Source organism: Gobio gobio, assembly GCF_949357685.1.
Source record: "Gobio gobio genome assembly, chromosome: 1".
Lineage (NCBI taxonomy): Eukaryota > Metazoa > Chordata > Actinopteri > Cypriniformes > Gobionidae > Gobio > Gobio gobio.
Window position 1 is genome coordinate 75,109,752 of NC_137097.1, and position 22,500 is coordinate 75,132,251.

The following is a 22,500-nucleotide window of genomic DNA, read 5'->3' on the forward strand; positions in this document are numbered from 1 at the left end:
GGGACATTTTGTCCCCATAACGTAAGGATTACCAGTCCCCACACACACACACACACACACACACACACACACACACACACACACACACACACACACACACACACACACACAAGAAATTCATTCTTTTTGAACATTCATGTTTCCTGAGCATCTTTTTCAGCAACCATTTTCCAGTACATTTTCAATTTGACTACGGCGGGAATAAAACACAAGGATCATGCCAAATATTGCTTTCGAAGTCTTTAAAAGCCGTACAGTTTATTGTCATTACTTAACAATCCAGCATTTTTCAATATATGAGCTCTTAATCATACATTATGACTATGGAAGCTTGTTTACGCCACAGAATAGAAAGAAAAGGTCATTGTGACTTTTTATCTCGCTATCCTGACTCTCTCGCAATTGCGAGTTTACATATTTGTGATATAAACGTGAAAATTGTCGCAATTCTTTTTGTCCCTCAGAATTTGACTTTATAACTTGCAATTGCAGTTTAGATCTCACACTTCTGAGAAAAGAAGTCAGAATTGCGAGATATAAACTCGCAACTGCGCAAAAAAGTCAATTGTGAAGAAAAGACTTGTGAGTTTATATCACGCAATTCTGACTATATCTTGCAATTCTGACTTTATAACACACAAATGTGACTTTATATCAAAATGATGTGATTAGGGAGCAGCTTACGAGTTAACATTCACTGATTCGCTGACATTCAGCGATAAAAGTGGAAATAATTAGGTCACATGACTTTTACAGTAAAATAGTAACACACTGGCTACAGAATTTAGATTAAAAAAATACCAAGTCAGCACAAGAATCCTGCATTTTAAAAGATTTTTCCCAGACAAAAACAAGATTTTCCAGGACATTTTCTCTAATTTTCCAGGACTGGAAAATGTGTCATCAATTTTCCAGGTTTTCCAGGACGAGTGGGAACCGGATCGTGTGAATAAATGCAGCCTTGGTGAGTCTAAGAGACTTCTTAAATTGTAAGTATTTTCTATAAAACAAAACGTACTGAAATAAACTTGAACCGAATTGAATTTTGGGCTGAAGTGTGATCATGTTCTCGTGAGATTTAACCCTTTAGACTTTCAATAAGAGATTAATAACATGTGTTGAATCACCTGTGGTGTGTGAAGAGACCCGAGGCGTACTCCAAAACCAGAAACTCGCGCAGATTAGAGCCAAAACTACAAACACACAAGACCAGATCAGCGTTACACACACCCCACATCCAGCACACCCTCTCCAAGGCTCTGAATGATATACGCACTGGAGGTTGTGCGACTGCAGCAGTTTGCAGTGATCCAGCAGGTCCGTCAGATGAGCCACGAACCACCAGTTGTTGAGCGCGATGCTGTGGGAACATCACATGTGTGTGTGTGTGTGTGTTAGTTCAGAGGGCCTCTTCAGATGAGCGTGTGTCTGAGTGAAAGAGCGCTGACGCACCTGCAGTCTTTGATCACCTGATGCAGGTCGAACTCAAACGCAGACAGCAGGATGATGTCCAGAGGCTCCGGAGACGCCCGCGGACCCAGAAACATGTTCATGCTCGACTGACACACACACACACACACACACACACACACACACACACACACACACACACACACACACACACACACACACACACACACACACACACACACACACACACACACACACACACACACACACACACACACACACACACACACACACACACACACACACACACACACACACACACACACACACACACACACACACACACACACACACAGATTTATAGACTCACTCAAGTTCAGATATCACTGCGTGATTAATTATTAGAGGTTCGTATGTGTATTAGCTTTACTCGTGGTACGTGTGTGTGTGTGTGTGTGTGTGTGTGTGTGTTGCATGCAGTTATAACAAATAAGAAACTTATATATCTTATAAGACCAAATAATTTACTGTGAAAATTTATAATATTTATATATTAATTTAATTTAATATAATGTAATATTATATTATGCTGTGTAAATTAATAATATTTATATATTCATATATTATAATATAAGCCCATTTGATTTACTTTAATGCTGTGTAAATTAATATTTATATAATTATTTATATATTAATATATTATATTATAATATAAGCCCATTTTATTTACTGTACTGCTGTGAAAATTCATAATATTTATTTATTTAATTTAATATAATAATATTTGCCCATATGATTTACTTTAATGATGTAAAAATGAATAATTTTAAATTATTTATATATTAATATAATCTTGGCCCATATGATTTACTTTGAGATTATGATTTGCTGTGAAAAGTATAATATTTATATATTAATTTAATATAATGTAATATTTGCCCATATGATTTACTTTAATGATGTGGAAAATTTATAATATTTATATATTATAATATAAGGCATTATGATTTACATAATGCTGTGTAAATTAATAATATTTATATATTCATATATTATTATATTTGCCCATATGATTTACTTTAATGCTGTGTAAATTAATATTTATATAATTATTTATATATTAATATATTATATTATAATATAAGCCCATTTTATTTACTGTAATGCTGTGAAAATTAATAATATTTATTTATTTATTTATTTAATTTAATATAATCATATTTGCCCATATGATTTACTTTAATGATGTAAAAATGAATACTTTTAAATTATTTATATATTAATATAATCTTGGCCCATATGATTTACTTTAATGCTGTGTAAATTAATATTTATATAATTATTTATGTATTGATATAATATTAAATAATTTTGGCCCATATGATTTACTGTAATGCTGTGAAAAGCATAATATTTATATATTAATTTAATATAATGTAATATTTGCCCATATGATTTACTTTAATGCTGTGTAAATTAATATTTATATATTACTATAATATAATATAAGCCCATTTTATTTACTGTAATGCTTTGAAAATTAATAATATTTATTTATGAATTTAATTTAATATAATATTTGCCCATATGATTTACTTTAATGATGTAAAAATGAATACTTATACAATTATTTATATATTAATATAATCTGGGCCCATATGATTTACTTTAATGCTGTGAAATTAATAATATTTATATATTAATATATTATTATATAAGCCCATATGATTGACTTTAATGATGTGCAAATTAATAATATTTATATATTAATATATTATAATATAAGCCCATATGATTTACTTTAATGCTGTGAAATTAATAATATTTATATATTAATATATTATAATATAAGCCCATATGATTTACTTCAATGATGTGAAAATTAATACTTATAAAATTAATATAATCTTGGCCCATATGATTTACTTTAATGCTGTGTAAATTAATATTTATATAATTATTTATATATTAATATAATATAAGCCCATTTTATTTACTGTAATGCTGTGAAAATGTACAATATTTATTTATTAATTGAATTGAATATAATATATGCCCATATGACTTACTTCAATGATGTGAAAATTAATACTTATAAAATTAATATAATCTTGGCCCATATGATTTACTTTAATGCTGTGTAAATTAATATTTATATAATTATTTATATATTAATATAATAATATTATATAATCTTGGCCTATATTATTTACTTTACTGCTGTGAAAATGTATAATATTATTATATTAATATATTATATTTGCCCATATGATTTACTTTAATGCTGTGTAAATTAATATTTATATATTAATATATTATAATATAAGCCCATTAGATTTACTTTAATGCTGTGTAAATTAATATTTATATATTAATATATTATAATATAAGCCCATTAGATTTACTTTAATGCTGTGTAAATTAATATTTATATATTAATATATTATAATATAAGCCCATTTGATTTACTTTAATGCTGTGAAAATTAATATTTATAATATTAATATAATATTGGCCTATATGATTTACTTAAATGCTGTGGAAATGAATCATATTTATATATTAATTAAATATAATACAAGCCCATATGATTTACTACACAAGCCTTCATTTCATATGAAGGAAGACCTTTGATCTTTGTGTGCTTTATAATAGTGTTTTTAAATATATATATATATTCCATTCTTTACTCCCTGCACGATTCCACACCGGAAAAGGACACATGATAATACACATTTGATGGCATTTCTTTAAGCACTTAAATGTCCCTTATTTGGATGGCACAATGTATCTGTAATCTAAACTGCACGATTGTTAATTATATATTATACTGAAGGCCATAACTGCGGGTCACCTGGGCGTAGTAGTGCAGATCGGGCGGCTTGATGGTGGGGTGTGTGAAGAGCAGCCGCGACACCAGGAAGTGGTACCAGGTGCCCAGCAGCTCCTGCTTCTCCAGCAGCGCGTCTTCATCTCCCACCAGGATCTGACAGAGACAGACACAGGATGAGGATGAGGATGGTGAACCGGAGCAGAGGTCACCAGAGGTCAGGACCCTTCACCTTGCAGATGCTCTCCAGCTCAGGGCTGCTGGCGAAGGTGTTGTCCTGGAGGCAGCGGTCGCACTCCTCGTGCCAGTTTCTCCATTTCACATCGAACTCGGTCAGCGTTTGACTTCCTGTGGGCTGAACACACACACACACACTAAAAAAGCGAGCAGATTCTGTTGATGTGGCGCTTGTATCATAATCAGCAGAGACTCTGGGGTGGAGTGGAGCTCATTTGTCTGTAGGCAGATGGCTAATAACACACATTAATCAGAGCGTCAGAACGATATGGTTTAGCCTACTCAACGCATTGATATTTCAGATGATTAAGGAAAGATACTAGGGCTGCCACTATTTTTATATTGATTAATTTATCGATTAATCTATCACCTAATTTATTGCTTAATCTACCGACTAATATGTCGATTCATTTATCGGCTACTTTATCGGCCAATTTATCGATTAAAATATTGACTAATTTATCGCTTAGTCGATTAATCTATCGCCTAATTTATCGGTTAATCTATCGCCTAATTTACCAATTAATCGCTTAGTCTATCGACTAATTAATGGCTTAATCTATCGACTAATTTATCAATTAATCTATCGCCTAATTTACAAATTAATCGCTTAATCTATCGACTAATTTATCAATTAATCTATTGACTAATTTATGGATTAATCTATCTAATTTATCGCTTAATCTAACGACTAATTTGTCGATTAATCTATCGACTAATTTATCTACTAATCCATTGACTAATTTAACAATTAATCTATCACCTAATTTTTCGCTTGAATTTACGACTAATATGTCGCTTAATCTATCGACTAATTTATCGCTTAATCTATCGACTAATTTATCAATTCATCTATCGACTAATTTGTCAAATAATTTATCGACTGATTTAGCGCTTAATCTATCGACTAATTTATCGATTAATCTATCGGCTAATTTATCGATTAATCTATCAACTAATTTATCACTTAATCTGTCGACTGATTTATCGATTAATCTATCGACTGATTTATCGATTAATCTATCGACTGATTTATCGATTAATCTATCGGTTAATTTATCGATTAATCTATCGACTAATTTATCGATTAATCTATCGACTAATTTATCGATTAATCTATCGATTAATTTATACCTTAATCTATCGACTAATTTATCGCTTAATCTATCGACTAATTTATCAATTCATCTATCGACTAATTTGTCAAATAATTTATCGACTGATTTAGCGCTTAATCTATCGACTAATTTATTGATTAATCTATCGACTAATTTATCAATTCATCTATCGCCTAATTTACAAATTAATCGCTTAATCTATCGACTAATTTATCAATTAATCTATTGACTAATTTATGGATTAATCTATCTAATTTATCGCTTAATCTAACGACTAATTTGTCGATTAATCTATCGACTAATTTATCTACTAATCCATTGACTAATTTAACAATTAATCTATCACCTAATTTTTCGCTTGAATTTACGACTAATATGTCGCTTAATCTATCGACTAATTTATCGCTTAATCTATCGACTAATTTATCAATTCATCTATCGACTAATTTGTCAAATAATTTATCGACTGATTTAGCGCTTAATCTATCGACTAATTTATCGATTAATCTATCGGCTAATTTATCGATTAATCTATCAACTAATTTATCACTTAATCTGTCGACTGATTTATCGATTAATCTATCGACTGATTTATCGATTAATCTATCGACTGATTTATCGATTAATCTATCGGTTAATTTATCGATTAATCTATCGACTAATTTATCGATTAATCTATCAACTAATTTATCACTTAATCTGTCGACTGATTTATCGATTAATCTATCGCCTGATTTATCGATTAATCTATCGACTGATTTATCGATTAATCTATCGGTTAATTTATCGATTAATCTATCGACTAATTTATCAATTCATCTATCGCCTAATTTACAAATTAATCGCTTAATCTATCGACTAATTTATCAATTAATCTATTGACTAATTTATGGATTAATCTATCTAATTTATCGCTTAATCTAACGACTAATTTGTCGATTAATCTATCGACTAATTTATCTACTAATCCATTGACTAATTTAACAATTAATCTATCACCTAATTTTTCGCTTGAATTTACGACTAATATGTCGCTTAATCTATCGACTAATTTATCGCTTAATCTATCGACTAATTTATCAATTCATCTATCGACTAATTTGTCAAATAATTTATCGACTGATTTAGCGCTTAATCTATCGACTAATTTATCGATTAATCTATCGGCTAATTTATCGATTAATCTATCAACTAATTTATCACTTAATCTGTCGACTGATTTATCGATTAATCTATCGACTGATTTATCGATTAATCTATCGACTGATTTATCGATTAATCTATCGGTTAATTTATCGATTAATCTATCGACTAATTTATCGATTAATCTATCGGCTAATTTATCGATTAATCTATCGATTAATTTATACCTTAATCTATCGACTAATTTATCGCTTAATCTATCGACTAATTTATCAATTCATCTATCGACTAATTTGTCAAATAATTTATCGACTGATTTAGCGCTTAATCTATCGACTAATTTATCGATTAATCTATCGGCTAATTTATCGATTAATCTATCGACTAATTTATCGATTAATCTATCGACTAATTTATCAATTAATCTATCGACTAATTTATTGATTAATCTATCGAATAATTTATTGATTAATCTATTGACTAATTTGACAATTAATCTATCGACTAATTAATCGCTTAATCTATCGAATAATTTATCGATTAATCTATCAACTAATTTAACGATTAATCTATCAACTAATTTATCGATTAATCTGTCGACTGATTTATCGATTAATCTGTCGCCTGATTTATCGATTAATCTGTTGACTGATTTATCGGTTAATCTAACGACTGATTTATCGGTTAATCTAACGACTGATTTATCGATTAATCTATCGACTGATTTATCGATTAATCTATCGACTAATTTATCGATTAATCTATCAGCTAATTTATCGATTAATCTATCAGCTAATTTATCGATTAATCTATCGATTAATTTATACCTTAATCTATCGACTAATTTATCAATTAATCTATCGGCTAATTTATCAATTAATCTATCGACTAATCTATCGACTAATTTATCAATTAATCTATCGACTAATTTATCAATTAATCTATCGACTAATTTATCAATTAATCTATCGGCTAATTTATCAATTAATCTATCGACTAATTTATCAATTAATCTATCGACTAATTTATCAATTAATCTATCGACTAATTTATCAATTAATCTATCGACTAATTTATCAATTAATCTATCGGCTAATTTATCAATTAATCTATCGACTAATCTATCGACTAATTTATCAATTAATCTATCGACTAATTTATCGATTAATCTATCGACTAATTTATCGATTAATCTATCAAATAAATTATCGATTAATCTATCGACTAATTTATCACAATAATTTTCAACAATTTGACTTAAAAACATTTAATTTAACTTGCAAAGTTGACCTTCAGTAGTGTACTATAAAAAAAAAAGTATAAATGTGTAAACAAGCCCTTGACAAAATGTAAAACTAAAAGAGTAAAAATGTAAAAGGTACAAATTTGTAAACCAACATAACAAAAAAAAAGAATATCAGCAAATACTTTTTATATATAATAGTGTTGTCACGATACCAAAATGATGACTTCGATACGATACCAGACTAAAATACCTCAATACCGATAGTGAATGTGCTGATGTACGTACGTTAAACATGGGCATGGTCTGCAGCAGGACGTCCATGCGTCTGAACACAGAGCTGCTTTCTGCCCGCAGAGACGCCTGTTTGGACAGAATCTGCCGGGCTTCGTCCATCCGGCCCTGCAGCACTAAACCGATCACCTGCAGAGACACACACACACACATACACATGGGGACGCCAGAGGTGATGTGTGGAGCATCTGGAGTAGTGTTAGACCGATATGTCGGCTGACCGATATATTGGGCCAATATTTGCGATTTTTACGTGTATCGGCCGATATATCGGGCCGATATTTGCGATTTTTACGTGTATCGGCCGATATATCGGGCCGATATTTGCGATTTTTACGTGTATCGGCCGATATATCGGGCCGATATTTGCGATTTTTACGTTTATCACACAGGGCAGCTCTCACCGTCTTCAAACTCTCTTGCTCTCCCTCTCTCACGCATATTAATCAAAATCAATATTAATCAGTTTGAGAGACTGAAGTTTCACGTGGAGCATTGGGAGATTTTTTCCTGAATTACCGCTGGTGTTGCTCTACAAGATTAAGTTAAGTGCACCTACACTCTAGGTGAAAATGGACTAACCCAGCAATTGGGTTGTTTTAAGCAAACATTTAACCCAACCGCTGGGTCAAAACAACTCAATTGCTGGGTTAGTCCATATTCAACCCAACTTGGGTTATTTTTAACCCAGCATTTTTTAGAGTGTAACCATTAAATGACTAGGTTGTAAATAGTTTAGTATAGTACAGTCAGTGTGCACTTTATTATGCTGCTCGCTTGTTGATACTGTGTGCAATAGAGTAATTATTTTATTTATGCTTAAATATTTATTTTCACCACTGAACTCTTGTTCTACCTCACCTGTTTTTACTATTTTTTAAATATTGTTTTTTTTTAGTTCAATAAATGTTCCTTTTTTAAATTGTACATTTTGAATGATCATTGTGTCATTTTTATGTTGTAAATTGAGGGAGCAAAAGCAGTATCGGCTCCGAATATCGGCTCAAAAAAATCGGTATCGGTACTAAAAAAATCGGTATCGGTCGACCCCTAATCTGAAGGTCATGGTCCTCATACCACGTCCCAGTATGCCCTGTGTTGGGTGGGGCTGTCGCTCTGCAGAACCTCCCTCGCTCGGGCATCCACATCAGACTTGTGCAGGCGAACCCAGTCCAGCAGGTGGAGCAGCAGAGATCCGGCTACACCACAACAAAACACAGTCAGCACCAGCAGAGACAGCACAGGCTCAGTACCTGGAGCTCAGACGGGTCAGTACCTGGAGCGGCCTCGATGAACAGCACCTCACACAGGTTCCAGATCAGCTCGATGGCCAGGAGAATAGACACCTACAGAGATCAGGTCAACAGGACACACTTCAGGCCATCAGGCTTTCATTATATCGCCATATTATTTTGCTCTACTTTTAGAAACACTTGTTATTACTTGTTATAACTTTTAATGCATGCTTATTATATGTTTTTATTGTTGTAATTTAATGATTTATGTATTTTTTATTAAATAAAGTACATAAAATAATTTGAAAATTTGTGTTAATATAGTAATATTAATATACTATTATAGTATTAATATTTTTTGTAATCTAATGATTCATTTATCCTTATAAAATAAAACTAAATAAGAAAATTAGTGTTGCTGTTTTAGTCATATTTAATAGTTTTATTCATATTTTCGTAATCAATGATTCATTTATCTTTATAAAATAATGCATGTAAAATAATTAGAAAATTAGTGTTATTATAGTAATATTAATATACTAGTTAATGATTAATTTTTCTTCATAACAATGCATAAAAAAACATTTTAAAATGAGTGCTATAGTAATATTAATATACTATTATAGTATTTATTAATATTTTGTAAAGTAAAGATTAATTTATCTTTATAAAACATAAAATAATTGGAAATTAGTGTTGTTTTAGTAATATTAATATACTAATTAATGGTTAATTTATCTTTATAACAATGCATATAAAATTATTGTTATAGTAATATTAATATACTATTATAGTATTTATTAATATTTTGTAATCATTAATTAATCTTTATGAAGAGATTTAATTATATATAGAAGTTATATTTTAACTTTTAATCAATTTATTATTTAAATATTCAGAATGCATGCATGTTTTTATTATTGTATTCTAATAATTTATGCATTTTTATCAAATAAAATATTATAGTAATATTAATATACTATTATAGTATTAATATTTTTGTAATCTAATGATTAATTTATCTTTATAAAATAATACAAAAAATAAAATGAGTGTTGCTGTTTTAGTAATATTAATATTCTACTGTAATATGTATTAATATTTTGTTATCAATGATTCATTTATCTTTATAAAATAATGCATATAAAATAATTTGAAAATTAGTGTTATTATAGTAATATTAATATACTAATTAATAATAATTTATCTTTATAATAATGCATATAAAATCATTTTATTATATTAATACACTATTACATAATTTATAAGTATTTTTGTAATCTAATGATTAATGTATCCAATATAAAAATTAGAAAATGAATGTTATTTAAGTAACATTAATATACTATAATATTAATATTTTTGTAATGTAATGATTAATTTATCTTTATAACAAAATGAATATAAAATAATTAGAACATTTTAGCAGTATTAATATACTATTATAGTATTTTACTAATATTTTTGTAATCTAATCATTAATATATCTTCATAAAATAGCATATAAAATTAGTTGGTAATATTAATATACTATAAAAAGTATTAATTTTGTAATCTAACTAATCTAACTTATTTGTAATCTAACTTAATTTATCCTTATAAAATACTTTGAAAATTAGTGTTATTTTAGTAACTATAATATACTATTATAATATTAATATTTTTGTAATTAATGATTAATTTATCTTTATGAAGAGATTTATTTATATATAATTTTATCATTTAACTTTTAATCAATTTATTATTTAAATACTCAGAATGCATGCATATTTGTATTATTGTATTCTAATAATTATTGTATTTTTATAAAATTAAATATATTTAGATAATTATATAAAAGAATTAGTAAATGTGTTTTTCATAACATTTATATACTATTATAATATTTAAAGTGTTTTCATAATATTTTTATACTATTATAGTATTTACTAATATTTTTGTAATCCAATCATTAATTTATATTCATGAAATAAAATAAATAGAAATTTGTTTTAGTAATATTAATATAGTATTTATTATTATTTTGTAAACTAATGATTAATTTACCTTTATAAAATAAAACAAAATAATTAGAATATTAGTGTTATTTTAGTAACATTAATATACTATTATAATATTAATACTTTAGTAATTAATGCTTTATTTATCTTTATAACAAAATGCATATAAAATAATTAGAAAATTAGTGTTATTAGTAATATTAATATACTATTATATTTATATTATATTATATTATATTATAGCATTATATTTTTGTAATGATTAATTTATCTTTACAAAATAAAATAATAATAATATAAGTGTTGCTGTTTTAGTAATATTAATATTCTATTATAGTATTTAGTCATGTAATGATTGTTATCTTTATAATATAATATAATATAATGTGTTATTTTAGTAACATTAATATACTATTATAATATTAATATTTTTGTAATCAAATTATTAATTTATCTATATGAAGATATATTGAAATTTAACTTTTAATCAATTTATTTTTTAACGATTCAGAATGCATGAATGTTTTTATTATTGTATTAAAAGAATTAATGTATTTTTATCAAATAAAATATATTTAGATAATTATATAAAATGTGTTTTATTTTATTTATATTTACTGATATTTTTGTGATCTAATCATTAATTTATCCTTATAAAATAATTAGAAAATGTATGTTATTTTAGTAACATTAATATACTATTACAGTATTAATATTTTTATTAAACAAATCATATTTTCAGTTATTTTAAATGTAGTTTAAGTTGTTACCATTTCTTTTATATATTCTTGATATTTCCATTTAGTTTGTATTCATTTTTATTTCAGTTTTAGTCATTTTAGCACTACAGTAACCAATGCAAGATTTTCTCATCTCATATTTGATTTCAGTTTTATTTCAATTAACGAAAACCTTTAATAACAGTTTTAGTGAGAATGAAACTACTCTCGAAATACTGGTTCTGCACATCATTTATCAGTGAATTGCACATTATAATAATACCCTGCACTGGTCATGAGTGTGTGAATGTACCTGATCTCCATACTGTGACTTTAAAGGACCCTCTAGTGCTGAGAAATAGAGAAACAGAGCATGATCAGCTGATCAAGCGCATCCTCGTCCTCATGTGTGATGCGTCACGTGACCCTTTACCTGCGTTCTGCTCAAGTTCCTCCATACAGGCTCTGATGATAGACCTGTAGTTCTTACTGATGCTCACAAACCTGCAGGAAACAATGACAGATCATCACACACACACACACACACACACACTCCGGGACTCTGTGGACTCAGGACTCACTGTGTCTTCTTGTTTTTGCTCGGTGCGTCCTCTTTGATTTTCTGCAGCCCCACGAAGATGAGATGGGACTCGTTGAAGAGCTTGCGCAGGATGGGCGAGCAGATGTCTTCATCTTTCCTCACCACGTGGACCAACGGACAGCCCGCAGACCTCGGACCTGGTGGACAGTAAGGGCATTTACTTGAGTACTGTACTTAAGTACACTTTTTGAGTATCTGTACTTTACTGGAGTATTGTTTTTTTAGGGAAACGTTAACTTCACTACATTTGAAAGACAAATATCGTACTTTTTACTCCACTACATTTCTATCAAGGTCCTCGAAGTCAAAAAGTCGTTTCTGTAGCAGCTTTGCAAGTCAGTGGATGATATGTTTCTTCTTTAAACGTTTTTTTTTTTTTGCTAAATGTGAATGTCTGGGAGAAAGAGAAGCGCAGACGTATGGATGAATCTGAAAAAGCATGATGAAAGAGCTCAGTTCAGTCTGTTTTTATGTGCCTATGAGATGCACGAGTACTGAATAGAGCTTTCTTTTGTGTGTTTTTTCGCACTTAAACAGACCAATACACACAAAATGTCAACATTTTCATTTTGGAAAGTATTCACGTAAGCAAAGTTGATTATGTCTTAAGTGAACGTAAACAGTTGGGGGAATATCGGATGTGTATCAGTGTGTTGGATTTGTGCATTCTGCCTTAAAGTGACAGCAGCTTTGTAAAAAGCTTTGTAACTTTTAAGTATTTAAATTAGTTCAAGGTGGTCGTATGGAGCATCACTGACTGGCTCAAACCACCATGGCATAGCGTGCATTTATACAACAATGCAACAATAAAAAAATTGACATAAAGGAAATTGACTTTTGATACTTAAGCACTTTTAAAAGCAAGTACTTCTGTACTTTTACTTAAGTAAAAATAGTTTTTAACAACTTTCACTTGTAACAGAGTAATATTTGACCAGTAGTACTTTTACTTTCACTCGAGTAATGGAGTTGTGTACTTTGTCCACCTCTGCTGAGCGGGAACACACATGATTGACAGCTTAAGCCTCTGTCAAACACACACACACACACACACACACACACACACACACACACACACACACACACACAATACCTTGTACCCTTATACCCGCAGACCTCGGACCTGAGTGGGAACACACGATTGACAGCTTAAAGGATTAGTTCACTTTTAAATAAACTTTTGCTGATAATTTCCTCACCCCCATGTCATCCAAGATGTCCATGTCTTTCTTTCTGCAGTCGAAAAGAAATGAAGGTTTTGGATGAAAACAGTCCAGGGTTTTTCTCCATATAATGGACTTCAATGGGCTCCAAACGGTTCAAATGACAGTTTCAGTGCAGCTTCAAAGGGCTTTAAACGACACCAGATGATGAATAAGGGTCTTATCTAGACAAACCATCAGTTTCTGAGAGAAACCCAGCAGTATTTATGCTATTATTTTACCTCTTATCAGACGAGCGTGATCATCTCTGAGCTCAGCCATAACTTCCGGAGAGTGAAGTCAAAATACGAGCCTGGTCATAGATAAATCAAGATGATTTAGATGCCTCATTCTACTGATCCGTGCAGTCACTAATGAGGCATCTACGTATATATCTATGATCACGCTCGTATTTTGACCTCACTTGCCGGAAGTTATGGCTGAGCTCAGAGATGATCACGTTCGTCTGATAAGAGGTAAAATAGCATAAATACTGCTGGGTTTCTCTCAGAAACTGATGGTTTGTCTAGATAAGACCCTTATTCATCATCTGGTGTCGTTTAAAGCCCTTTGAAGCTGCACTGAAACTGTCATTTGGACCGTTTGGAGCCCATTGAAGTCCATTATATGGAGAAACATCCTGGACTGTTTTCATCCAAAACCTTAATTTCTTTTCGACTGCAGAAAGAAAGACATCTTGGATGACATGGGGGTGAGGAAATTATCAGCAAAAGTTAATTTAAAAAGTGAACTAATCCTTTAAACCTCTCTCAACACACACACACACACACACACACACACACACACACACACACACACACACACACACACACACACACACACACACACACAACACACACACACACACAATACCTTGTAGTTTGTAGCTTGTCTCATAAACTAACAGATCTCCAGGACCCCATTCAAAGCCCAAGTGCCTCTGATGAAATCCAGCTCCGGGAACCAACTGCAAAATACATAAACAAACATACATTATATATATATATATATATATATATATATATATATATATATATATATATATATATATATATATATATGTATGAATATGCCAGTTTATACAAAACATATACCATGGTAGCCTACTTATGATCATTTAGTGCCATAGTGTGTGTGTGTGTGTGTGTGTATATATATATACACTAAGTACCTTCAGATGCCATGGTAACACCACATATGCCTACTTGTACCGTATATTAATAAGCATAAACACAGATAAACCTGCATAAAACAGCACGTACCGTGGGACTGGGCTCCACATCCACCTCCTCCATCACACAGAGATATTAAATCCTCCTGAATAACAGTGAAAAGTATAACTTTTAACAGCTTTATGATCTGATCAACACATTCAGCGCTCAGAATCTAGCGCCATGAGCCTGAAGGACCCCTGAAGCCTGCGCGGTTAGTACGACGCACCGAACGCCTGAGCAAAATACTAATCGAGAATAAAATATAAATTATGCACTGTTTATATTTGTTTCTAATTATATGGTTGTTGTTATTATTAGGAAACGCACGTTGTTTCAGAATTATCTATTTAATAACAACACATGCCAATCCCAAATGTTTGTGATGTTTCTATAAAGATGAAAAAGAGGTAAAAATAACACTTTCGTTTTATTAAAATAATTTTGCGCTGTACAAATCGCGTGTGGTGTTGTTTTCTGGACCCCTGGCGGTACGTAAAAGTATTGCAGTTGTCCGACGACGATTTTAGCTATTTTAATGAACAATATGTGCAAAAATAGTTTTGATCAAAGTTATTATAAATAGTGTTCTAGCTTAAAACATATCTTCTATGTTAAGGGGCAGGGCTTGTAAACACTTGGTTTTAAAGGTGTAATTTGGTATTGTTTTGTGATTTTAAAGCTTCTTTACACATAGTTTTATATATGGTCCTATATTTATTTACTATGGTATAAAATTATCATGAGAGGATTTATTCAGAATTTAAATTTGTTGTTATTTGTTGTAGTGTAGCTCTTTTTCCTCGCAGTCATTTTAAATTATTAATAAATAATGGCTGCGGTACGTTCGGCTTGATCTGTGAATTACATAAAGAACAAAATGGCTTCCCTTCCCACTCCAGTGAGAGGATCTGTGGCTCATTATTCCCTCAGAATCACGACAAAACTCAATGTACACCATTCTTATAGAGTCCATGTCGTGTATTTGATCATATACGACATTTTCTGTGAAAAATAATCATCGTTTTGCGTCATTTATAGTCACATTTTGCTCGAACGTTTTTTTCAAAGATAAGACGTGCACGAATGCGCGTGCATGTTTCTCCGGCTCCCAGGTCTCGCGCATGACATAACCGTTAGCGCGTCACACGACGCCCGTGAGCTGCTCTGGCCAATCGTGGCAGAGCGCGGAGAACGTACGCGCCGCTCGTGACCGCGCACGCCGGGCCTGTTTTTAATCGGGGGCGCGGACGTGCGCGTCCCCGCGGATTCTTTGTGTGGCGGCGTAGAGAAGCGCAAATACAATAACCATGGCCGACGAGAAACCCAAGGTGAGTGGCGTTTATAAATGAAGGGATTATTTATTAATTAGTCACAGTTTAAGTCGTGCGAGGGATTGTGAAAACACGGGAGGACGCGGATGGTTTGATATTTAATGCGAAATATCGCGCGTAGTGGATAAATCCTGTAACTGCCGCCTCAGAAACACCGGAAGAAGACGTGTGAACGCGCGTGGGGGGCTCACATCGCGCGCGCGACACACAGACGCATTCAAATACAAATAATAAAGAGAAATGATCTGATATCAGTCATACATTTATGATATTTATGTGTGATATGTGAGTGCAGACTGGGACATGATGGAAAGTGTTTTTCTGTTGGGTTTGAGCTGATGATGTGAGACGTGAAACACAACTAATAAAGCCACAAAGATGAACGTGCACGAGTCTGTCACATGAATAAAGATGTGTCATGTTAATGATAGTTTAATTATAAAACCACACCAAATTGTGTGCAATTATAAAGGATAAAACTAGTTGCCACAATAGTCACATTGTTGTCATGTTATTGTCATGTGATTATAGACAACTCAAGTCTTCAGTCTATCTCAATCATCAAACTACAAACGGTTCATTTTATACTAATAGACCATATATATATGTGTGTGTGTGTGTGTGTGTGTGTGTGTGTGTGTGTGTGTGTGTGTGTGTGTGTGTAATGGTGGACCAATATGTCTGCTATATTATAGAACATTACATATGATATGAGAGAGAGTGATGTGTAATATCTCATATTTGTGCTTTTGTTTTGTCAGGAGGGTGTAAAGACGGAGAACAACGACCACATCAACCTGAAGGTGGCGGGGCAAGATGGGTCAGTGGTCCAGTTTAAAATCAAGAGACACACACCCCTAAGCAAGCTCATGAAGGCCTACTGCGAGAGACAGGTGAGATCACACACACACACACACACACACACACACACACACACACACACACGTTAAAGGAAGTCACACACTCTTTGTCAACACAAGAACAACAATAATACACACATTAAATATTATTTCAATGATCTCAGTCGAATCGAGCATCTGTGGGATGTGCTGAACAAACAAGTCCTGATCCACCTCGCAACTTACAGGACTCAAAGGATCTGCTGCTAACATCTTGGTCATGCCATGCCTCGACGGGTCAGGGCTGTTTTTGGGGGACCAACACAATATTAGGTCATAATGTTATGCCTGATCGGTTGACAGTGTCATTTAAAAAGCAAAATCCAGTCATAGGCAATAGAGAGTGCATTAGTTCCCATCCACTTCGTCAGCGCCATTAGTCCTGGAAGTGTTTTTCCGTTCATTTCTCCCATCGGGATTGCAAAGAAGTCTTCATTAAAGCTTAATAAGCCACAAACCAGCTACGAGTTTAATCGCAACACAACAAACTTTTATTTGAAGCAAAGAAGTGTTTGAAAATCAGACCAAAAGACATAAGGGAGCACTGTAATCGGTTTAAAAGGCCAATCCGAATGAAAATGTAATGGGTTTGAGAGGGGTGGGATAAACCTTTCCATGAGTGAGAGGAAAGAGGAAAGTTAATTTTTCCGTATTAAACTTTTAAGTTATGAACATAATGTTGGAACATAATAGCCTGGCTACAGCATCTCATCTTGACAGCGTTTGTCCTAGGCTGCGTCTGACAAGAATAATGTATTTTTCTGAGGTGATTCTTACACTTTACAACAGATAATAAATAGCTTTTATGAAACTGTATAAGTCCTGGTGGCCGTTGAGAGTTGCCATGGCAACCGGTAACATTCAAGCTGCTGGAGAGGACCTGTCGACATTTCTCTCTGTTTCGCGTAAGTTATATATATATATATATATATATATATATATATATATATATATATAAAAGTTCAACAAATGCTTCAAATTGGTTAAGTAACATTACCCATGGTCTACTTTAATTACTTTTGTAAAAAAAAAGCAACAGGAAAGTGTGGCGCGGCCGGGATGTGCTCAACCCTAAAACAATGAATAGTAAGTTCTGTCATATTATTCAATTACTTTTACAGTTTTTTGCCATGGTATGGATTCTGTATCAGTATTGAGGTATTTTAGTCTGGTATTGTATTAAAGTCATAATTTTGGTATCGTGACAACACTATTCTATATAAAAAGTATTTGCTGATATTCTTTTTTTGTTATGTTGGTTTACAAATTTGTACCTTTTTTACATTTTTACTCTTTTAGTTTTACATTTTGTCAAGGGCTTGTTTACACATTTATACTTGTTTTTATAGTTCACTACTGAAGGTCAACTTTGCAAGTTAAATTAAATGTTTTTAAGTAAAATTGTTGAAAATGATTGAGATCAATTAGTCGATAGATTAATCAATAAATTAGCCAATAGATTAATCGATAGATTAATCGATAAATTAGTCGATAGATTAACCGATAAATTAGTTGATAGATTAATCGATAAATTAGTTGATAGATTAATCGATAAATTAGTCGATAGATTAACCGATAAATTAGTTGATAGATGAATTAATCAACCGATAAATTAGTCGATAGATCAAGAGATAAATTAGTTGATAGATTAATCGATAAATTAGTTGATAGATGAATTGATTAACCGATAAATTAGTCGATAGATTAATTGATAAATTAGTCGATAGATTAATCGATCAATCAATAAATTAGTCGATAGATTAAACAAACAATCAATAAATTAGTCGATAGATTAAACAAACAGTCAATAAATTAGTCGATAGATTAAACAAACAGTCAATAAATTAGTCGATAGATTAAGCGATAAATTAGTCGATAGATTAAAAGATCAATCAATAAATTAGTCGATAGATTAAGCGATAAATTAGTCGATAGATTAATCGATAAATTAGTTGATAGATTAATTGATAAATTAGTCGATAGATTAAACAAACAATCAATAAATTAGTCGATAGATTAAGCAAACAATCAATAAATTAGTCGATAGATTAAACAAACAATCAATAAATTAGTCGATAGATTAAACAAACAATCAATAAATTAGTCGATAGATTAAACAAACAGTCAATAAATTAGTCGATAGATTAAGCGATAAATTAGTCGATAGATTAAAAGATCAATCAATAAATTAGTCGATAGATTAAGCGATAAATTAGTCGATAGATTAATCGATAAATTAGTTGATAGATTAATTGATAAATTAGTCGATAGATTAAACAAACAATCAATAAATTAGTCGATAGATTAAGCAAACAATCAATAAATTAGTCGATAGATTAAGCGATAAATTAGTCGATAGATTAAAAGATCAATCAATAAATTAGTCGATAGATTAAGCGATTAGTCAATAAATTAGTCGATCGACTAAGAGTTAAATTAGCCGATAGATTAATCGATAAATTAGTCGATAGATTAATCAATTAACCGATGAATAAGTTGATAGATTAATCGATAAATCAGTCGATAGATTAACCCATAAAGTAGTCAATAGATTAATCGATAAATTAGTAGACAGATTAATCGAGCAAGCAATAAATTAGTCGATTGATTAATTGACAAATTAGTCGATAGATTAAGAAATAAATTAGTCGATAGATTAAGAAATAAATTAGTCGATAGATTAAGAAATAAATTAGTCGATAGATTAACCGATAAATCAGTTGATAGATTAATCGATTAACCAATAAATTAGTCGATAGATTAAATGAGCAATCGATAAATTAGTCGATAGATTAAGCGAATATGAATACGTGTAGTGTACCGTTACACCCCTAAAAACTACTCATCTCAAATGTTGATTATATACATATAAACAATATATTTTAAGTTTATTGCAAACTATTCATATATGTGTAAATATTTCAGTATTTTAAGAGTGTCTCGATTACGTCATTCGCAGTGCTTCATGGGAGTGGGCGGAGCTAACACGATCTTTTTGCGCTTTTTGCTCATTTCGACCCTCTGATTGGTGGAATTTGTCACGATGAATACCACCATTTAACACGATAATTTTATGAACACGTTTACATAATGAAGGCTGACGGCTTCAACAGAAGCAGATGTCATCGATTAACAACCTCGTAGCTCACAGTAGGGCTGGCTTTAAAGATTTATAAGTTATCATATAATGGAGATTTTATCACCGTGCTCTGATGTCATTGCACCACGGGTCAATTTTTTTTCAACGATTGCGTTTTTAGTTTTGCATGATAGTCACTATCACAAAACAATGAAATGTCGAGGATATACTCAATGATGGGATACATAAGTGTGTTAATAAAGGGGTTTTAGGCGTTTCCTCATGGAAAAAAACATTGGGAATGATATACATAAACGGTTAATAACGCTCTTCTCAAAATGATAAAATGCTTAGATATCAGATCATTTATTCAGAAACAGCTGAAACTAAACATTTGTTTATGTGCTTTATACAAATGGCAAGAGTAAGGATGACTAATATTTGATAGATAAGCCATTGGGAATGGATTGAAGCGGGATATTTTGTGCACTAAAAGCCGGATCAATAACTTCCTCAACAGCCTCAGTGTGCGCTGGCTTTATCACTCCCTCACGGCCGGTTAATGGTCCACACACACACACACAAACACACACACACACACACAGAGGCTTTATTAACGCTGTAAACACACAGGTTAAGATGCTCCTCGTGATCTTTCGGTTGCTAGCATGTTTTCCAGGGTGTAATCTCATTGTGGCTCTGAGTTTCTCCGGCTGAAGTAGGACACAGGGGGAGGAAGTGGCCCTGCCCAGAGGAAGTCCATGTCATCAGAAAACACACACATCAGCTGACCTCTGGGATTTACACTTTAGGGGTGGGATCATGTGGGGGTCCTCGTTCTCTGCTCCTTAACGTTGTTTCCTTTCAGACTGATTAATAAATTAATTGATTAAGTGATAAATTAATCGATTGACTAAGTGATTAATCAATAAATTAGTCGATAGATTAAGAGATAAATGAGTCGATAGAGGAATCGATAAATTAGTCGATAGATGAATAGATAAATTAGTCGATAGATGAATCGATTAACCGATAAATTAGTCGATAGATTAAGAGATAAATTAGGTGCTAGATTAATCGATAGATTAATCGATCAACAGATAAATTAGACGACCGATTATTAGATAAATTAGTAGACAGATTAATCGACCAATCAATAAATTAGTCGTCAGATTAAGCGATAAATTAGTCGATAGATTAGTCAATAAATTAGTCGATAGATTAATCGATTAACCGATAAATTAGTCGATAGATTAAGCGATAAATTAGTCGATAGATTAAAAGATCAATCGATAAATTAGTCGATAGATTAACTGATAAATTAGTCTATAGATTAACTGATAAATTAGTCGATAGATGAATCGATTAACCGATAAATTAGTCGATAGATTAAGAAATAAATTAGTCGATAGATTAAGAAATAAATTAGTCGATAGATTAACCGATAAATCAGTTGATAGATTAATCGGTTAACCGATAAATTAGTCGATAGATTAATCGATAAATTAGTCGACTCGATAGATTAATCAATAAATCAACAGATAGATTAATCGATACATTTGACGACAGATTAATCGATCAATCAATCAATTAGTCGATAGATTAAGCGATAAATTAGTCGATAGATTAAATGAGTGATCGATAAATTAGTCGATAGATTAAGCAAATACGCGTAGTGTACCGTTACACCCCTAAAAACTACTCATCTCAAATGTTGATTAAATATATATATAAACAATATATTTTAAGTTTATTGCTAAATATTCATATATGTGTAAATATTTCAGTATTTTAAGAGTGTCTCGATTACGTCATTCGCAGTGCTTCATGGGAGTGGGCGGAGCTAACACGATCTTTTTGCGCTTTTTGCTCGTTTCAACTCTCTGATTGGTGGAATGCACACACACACAGGCTTTATTAACGCTGTAAACACACACTTTAGGGG

General features: G+C 31.5%; 2 protein-coding genes across 3 annotated transcripts in view; one reads left to right on the forward strand and one right to left on the reverse strand.

The window, feature by feature from the left end:
* Positions 1–16,425, reverse strand: part of nup85 (nucleoporin 85) — a 22,962-nt gene extending 6,537 nt beyond the window's left edge. Inside the window, exons 1-13 of one of the 2 annotated variants that reach the window (XM_079814248.1) lie at positions 15,295–16,425; positions 14,906–14,999; positions 12,811–12,967; positions 12,663–12,733; positions 12,543–12,580; positions 9,552–9,621; positions 9,353–9,474; positions 8,270–8,404; positions 4,473–4,595; positions 4,265–4,396; positions 1,453–1,559; positions 1,277–1,360; positions 1,128–1,193 (exon numbers count right to left, since the gene is read on the reverse strand). In XM_079814248.1, the coding sequence (XP_079670374.1) occupies positions 1,128–1,193; positions 1,277–1,360; positions 1,453–1,559; positions 4,265–4,396; positions 4,473–4,595; positions 8,270–8,404; positions 9,353–9,474; positions 9,552–9,621; positions 12,543–12,580; positions 12,663–12,733; positions 12,811–12,967; positions 14,906–14,999; positions 15,295–15,327 (1,232 nt within the window). In that variant the 5' untranslated portion in view covers positions 15,328–16,425. The remainder of the gene's footprint in view (positions 1–1,127; positions 1,194–1,276; positions 1,361–1,452; positions 1,560–4,264; positions 4,397–4,472; positions 4,596–8,269; positions 8,405–9,352; positions 9,475–9,551; positions 9,622–12,542; positions 12,581–12,662; positions 12,734–12,810; positions 12,968–14,905; positions 15,000–15,294) is intronic. The other variant, XM_079814249.1, reaches the window with a different exon arrangement.
* Positions 16,357–22,500, forward strand: part of sumo2b (small ubiquitin like modifier 2b) — a 10,621-nt gene continuing 4,477 nt past the window's right edge. Inside the window, exons 1-2 of the mRNA XM_079815281.1 lie at positions 16,357–16,574; positions 17,339–17,470. Of these exons, the coding sequence (XP_079671407.1) occupies positions 16,554–16,574; positions 17,339–17,470 (153 nt within the window). The 5' untranslated portion in view covers positions 16,357–16,553. The remainder of the gene's footprint in view (positions 16,575–17,338; positions 17,471–22,500) is intronic.